Source organism: Hylaeus volcanicus, chromosome 7, assembly GCF_026283585.1.
Source record: "Hylaeus volcanicus isolate JK05 chromosome 7, UHH_iyHylVolc1.0_haploid, whole genome shotgun sequence".
NCBI classification, from domain to species: domain Eukaryota; kingdom Metazoa; phylum Arthropoda; class Insecta; order Hymenoptera; family Colletidae; genus Hylaeus; species Hylaeus volcanicus.
In genome coordinates, this window is record NC_071982.1 from 7814232 (window position 1) to 7819465 (window position 5234).

The window sequence follows — 5234 nt, forward strand, 5'->3', positions numbered from 1 at the left end:
CTGAAAAGATTCATTTTAGCAGACAATAAATCATGTAACAAGCAAGATTCAAGTTCAAAGTTTTGTGAAAATATTGTCTCTATACGAATTTATTTTTTAACAATTATGAATGGAGAAACAATAACTGAAAAGATTCATTTTAACAGAACACTAAATTATATTCGTTTACAAACAAGATTCAAGTTACAGATCTTCCGAAAATATTTTCTTTATACGAATTTATTTTTTGTTAAACCTACAACGTTTCATTAGTATTTTTTTTCAGTTATGAAGGAAGTCTCGTGCTTTTAGTATCGTGTAAAAATTTCGTGAAGCTTAAAATAAAATAGTCTGGCATTTCTCGGGATACGTACGAAAATTTCCTGAGCCACTCGAAGGGTTAAACGAGAGAATAAATTGAAAAGATGTTTGCTTTTCAGAGGGTAGTCATTCGGAGAACGAAGTTCGGTTGTTCAACGAGCTCCAAGCAGCAAGGGCGGAAGTGGAGATGCAGAAGGAGATGTTGGCGCAGCTACAGCAGGAAAAGGAAGAGATCGTGGCGGTGATGCATCAAGCGGCCGTTAGTTTGCACTACTTTCGGGACATGTCTTCGTCTAAGTCCTAAGAACTCGATTCGATACTTTTCGTTCGTTAGATATTATTCTATTCCAGTTTACGATACGCGATTATTTCTGATCATTTGCTTTCCCTTCTTGGGGGCCCAGAGTAACGACGAAGAGGACGACACGAGGGAGAAGCTGGCAACGGAGCTGGTCTTCAAAAACAACGAACTCAAGAACTTGAAGATGCAATACTGCGAACTGAAAAAGGTCGCAAAAAACGCGTAAGTCCATCTGTCTTTAATATAACCCCGTTTCAATACCAATAATTTATCATTACACCAAATGTTTTCAATCGAATACAGCCAAGAAAGAAATGGGACCTTAGAAAAGCAGTTGATAGAGATCCAGACACTCCTTCACTCCCAATCGAGGGAAGGTGGAAAAGCTGGTCTAAGCGCCCACACGATCGAGCTTCAACAACAACTTTCCGATCTCCGTAATCATTTGGCTGGTGTTGTCCAGCAGAAAGAGGAGCTGGAAACCGCGTTGACCCAAAAACAACTGGAGTTGGAGCAGCGCGAGTGCGTGATGCGCGAGCAGAACAAGTTCCTTAAGGCCAGGGACGAGTTGCTCAGCATGATGAAGGGCAAGGTTGATCATGAAAACACCGACTCGTCGAACAACGACGAGAACAACGAGTACACTGAAAAGGTACAAAAAAATACCGCCATCAAAAGATATTCATCTATACTAATATGTATTATAAAGAGATGAAGTTTATTTGTTTGTATGTAGGCGGTAATCTCCGGAACAACTGAACCGATTTTAAACATTCTTCAGCAATAGAAAGCTACGCTATCCTTGAGTGACATAAGCTATGTTTTATTTCGATACAAACACGTTTCCAATTTGCAATCTCAAAAATTTGTAAATCAAGTCGGTAGAAAAACGTTGCTTGGTTACTTTATATTATACGTAATACAAAAATATTGGCGATGACACAGCTAGCTTCACATCTAAACCGCACTAACCATTTTTATGTTAAAAATGAATACGAACTTATAAGGTGCATTTGAATGGTACTTGTTAGGTACGATATGAGAAATTTCACGAAGATAAAATTTGTCCTTTACAGCATGTTCATTTGGTCGCATAGTTTAAGAGATAATGAAGAATGAAAATAATTCACAGAGAAATGAATTACAGATCGTTCACCGCGCGACCGACTTCGCCGGTAACATTCACATTTAAAAATCTATTTCTACATTACACCCAGTTAAATGCGTTCAGTTGTTACGGAGTACCTAACCACATAAACGCGAATAAGAATAGTATACCGCGGTAGTTGGTAAATATTATAATTCGACAACGAAAAGATTGCTGCGAAGACAGAGGCGATCCACGAGCTGTACTCGTCTCTGCAAGCCAAGCAGATGCAGATAATGCGTCTGGAGAAGATGGTGAAGCTGATGGAGGACCAGCAGGACCGTGCCCAAGCTCAACGAACGCGTTTGGAGAACCGCATCGCCCAACTGGAGCTCGCTCTGCAGAGGAACAAAGAACAGCGGTACGAAAGGTTCTCGTCTTCTAAAGTTGACGCGAACAGCGACCAAGATAGATTGTCGCAGGATTATTTTAGCGATTCCGATCAGCCTTCGTTGCAACGGTCTTCCGATTTGCGCTATGTCTCGAACGAGAACCGGTACGGTTCGGGTGGTAGGTCGGACGTCTTGATTAATACCATCGCATCGCGAACTGACAATACCGACAATCAATCCTTGCACGACTACGAGGATTACACTCCGCGACAGACTTCTTCTGACGAGGAGCAACCTTACATTTGCGAGCGTTGTCGACAGGAAGTCGTACCTTTACGAGTAGACGATGGACAGTGGTCGGACAAAGACGATACTTGGCTCGGAGACACCTCTAACTTAGAAGAAACCAAAGGTTCAGTTAGTAGGGAGAATTTTCACGACGACGATTATCGTTACGATCCACCAGCAACCGTTGAAAGTAGGAAGTACGCCACCGTGATGTGCGATCTGCACGAGGAGTCTGATAACATGGACGATAGTAGCAGGGAGTTGTTAAGTTCTTATCAGAGAGAAGACTATTGTCGTCATCGTTATCCCATTCGACCACCGCTGACGAACAGGACCAAATCTCGTTACGACGATTTGTAAAGATACGTTTTATCGTCTACTTTACTAAGAGACTTTCGATACCCTGACATTTACGACGTTTTGCTATAATTCCAAAGCATTTCATTGCCGTGAGAGTAAAGGCTATACATTTTTTCCTCGTAAAATCTTGAATGGCTCGAATCATTGTAGGTTAATACAATAGGTCTGCGTGGTCTAAACGCTACATAATACGATAATTCATTTGTATACCATACGCGATATGGTATAGCAATGAATTGCGAATGTCCTCGTATTTCCACCTGTTAGTGTTATTTCAATTTGGAACAAGTAATCATGTACGTTTACGAATAAATTTGAATGTGTAGTAAAAATGGTCTGATTTAATAGGCTAGGTACTCCCTGCTACGGTTTTCAATGTTGCATCGTTGATATGGAAGTTTCTTACAGAGTGCCTAGCCTTTGAAACAGACCGATTCCTAATTTCTTCATTTCTGATCGCTTGTGTTTTCTATGTTTTAGGGGTAAAGGCTTCAGCATCCTGTAAGGAACTTTCTTAAGGTGGTTCAAACACCATCGATTGCAAGTATCGTTCGTGGTGTTTAAAAATCCATACAAATTAAGTAGCAATTCCGTATCTGAAATTTTGTAAAATTAAAAGTCATTTATGTATTTCGATTTATATATATATATTCGTCTATGCTTACTTATATCTTATACTGTGTTTATAGGTACATTTTATTTCGTAATAAATTTTATTAAATTTAATTGTATATACAATATCGAACATTGTGTTAATCGCTGTCGTTTTCGCTGCTGCCCGAATAAGCTCCTAACAAGGATAGAGCATTGCGGGATGAATTGTTTGTACTTTCAGACGTGATTGTATTCGCACTTTGACTACTTTTCTCTTCCGTAGAATTTGAATTTACTTTTACACCTAAATTTGTTTTTCTTTTAACTATACCTAATAAATTCTTTCTACTCGAAGACGGTCCCGTGCTTTCGGACCATAACGACGCATCGGATGTTTTCACAGACTGACTATCTCCAACCTAGAAACAAAGAGAAATGTTTAATTAATTTTATCAAATACTTCTCTAACAATTACTGGCATTTCATATACGTACCTTTTCTTCATCTGTTCTCAGAACGCTGCTACTTTCCTCTGTCTTTTTGTTTTTCTTAACCATTTTCTTCGGAGGTTCGATACTTTCATTTTCATCTAGTTCCACAATTTCTTCTTCAACAACAGTCGTATTTGCCTGCTTTTTGCCAAATATTGATTTAATATATTCTTCGTCATATTCCTCTTGTTCTTTTTGTGTTCTCTGTTTAGCAGCTACAGTGTCAAATTGTTCTAACATTTGATCATAATCGATGGTTTGCTGTCTGCGATTCAAATCTTTCAACTCTTCCAAAGATTCCAGTAACTCCAATTCCTGTTTCGATTGCAATGTTCTTTTCTCTAGAAGTTTCATAGGATTAGTCGCTTCCTCTTCTTTCTCCTCATCTTCTTCCCTTTGAGCTTGCTCTTCGGCCAATTTAAGGGCCATGAAATTCCTAGTAGCTCCCGCTTCGATCTCATAGTCGGTGTTCTTTGGATCGGTCTTAAAACTTATTTCTTGGAGGCACCGGGTGCACTTTATGTAAAACCTGTAAATTCGTATACCTAAATAATCATCGCCTTCAACATCCTCTTTGCGGGCATTGAATTTCTTTCCTTTGTAAATGTACTCTCCGCAAGTCTTGCATCTCATATTAAAAGGAGCCATCAAACGTACTGTGTATTGCCTATTACGGGCCAATTTCATACGAGGGATTTTCGACGGATCGAAGTCGGGCGGGTAATATTTCTGAAATATAAATATCATGTATTAACCAATGACATAGATAAATAATTCTTGTTACAGTTTTCGTAATACAGAAATTTACTCACGTTTAAAACTTTACGTTCCGACATGTCGCTGGGTTAACTCGATAAAGTTCCCCTCGAAATTATATGCAATTTATTATCTGCTGTAAATACACAACACTGGAGAGATTCGAGCTGGTTAAAAAGTTAGGTTATGTTTGCCGACAAAATGTCAGCTCTACGATTGGAGCTGATTGGAGGGTGACTCCATGCAGTGCTGCCACGGTCAATGTTGAAACGTCTTACAGGCGCGCTTCCATGCACAAAGTTGTCGTGCTGATTTTAAACAATTCTTCTAAGACGCGAAATCGGAAAAGTATCTCGTCTAAGCCGTTAATTCGGCCATTTTGGTGCCGGAGGTACGAGCGATGCAGCGCCGTCAGATCGTCCAGCAGAAAAATGCAGATAAAGTAGGTACGTATCGAAAGGAAATTGAAACCAATGTACCGAAACTGTTCACGGCAAAGATATTTGAAAGTAGAAACTAACTAATTGTTCGATATGTTTAGTGTTGGAGAACGAGATCGGTAATTAGAGTTGGCGTCACTTTCTACCTCTCCTCAAAGAAGCTTCTCGGTTTCGGAAGAAAGCGTGCTGCACCGATAATAAATCGAGCATAAATCGTCTTTATTA

General features: G+C 39.5%; 2 protein-coding genes across 2 annotated transcripts in view; one reads left to right on the forward strand and one right to left on the reverse strand.

Annotated features, from left to right (window-relative positions):
• LOC128879926 (interaptin) overlaps positions 1 to 3256 on the forward strand; it is a 5890-nt gene extending 2634 nt beyond the window's left edge. The window contains exons 7-11 of the mRNA XM_054129499.1: positions 420 to 559; positions 705 to 823; positions 905 to 1257; positions 1911 to 2109; positions 3209 to 3256. Of these exons, the coding sequence (XP_053985474.1) occupies positions 420 to 559; positions 705 to 823; positions 905 to 1257; positions 1911 to 2109; positions 3209 to 3233 (836 nt within the window). The 3' untranslated portion in view covers positions 3234 to 3256. The remainder of the gene's footprint in view (positions 1 to 419; positions 560 to 704; positions 824 to 904; positions 1258 to 1910; positions 2110 to 3208) is intronic.
• A 74-nt stretch (positions 3257 to 3330) lies between these two features.
• Positions 3331 to 4785, reverse strand: LOC128879319 (splicing factor YJU2). The gene is made up of 3 exons (XM_054128344.1): positions 4626 to 4785; positions 3817 to 4542; positions 3331 to 3741 (listed from the first exon to the last, which is right to left on the reverse strand). The coding sequence occupies exons 1-3, from the start codon at positions 4647 to 4649 to the stop codon at positions 3481 to 3483; spliced, it is 1011 nt and encodes a 336-aa protein (XP_053984319.1). The 5' UTR covers positions 4650 to 4785; the 3' UTR covers positions 3331 to 3480.
• Positions 4786 to 5234: the final 449 nt, after the last annotated feature.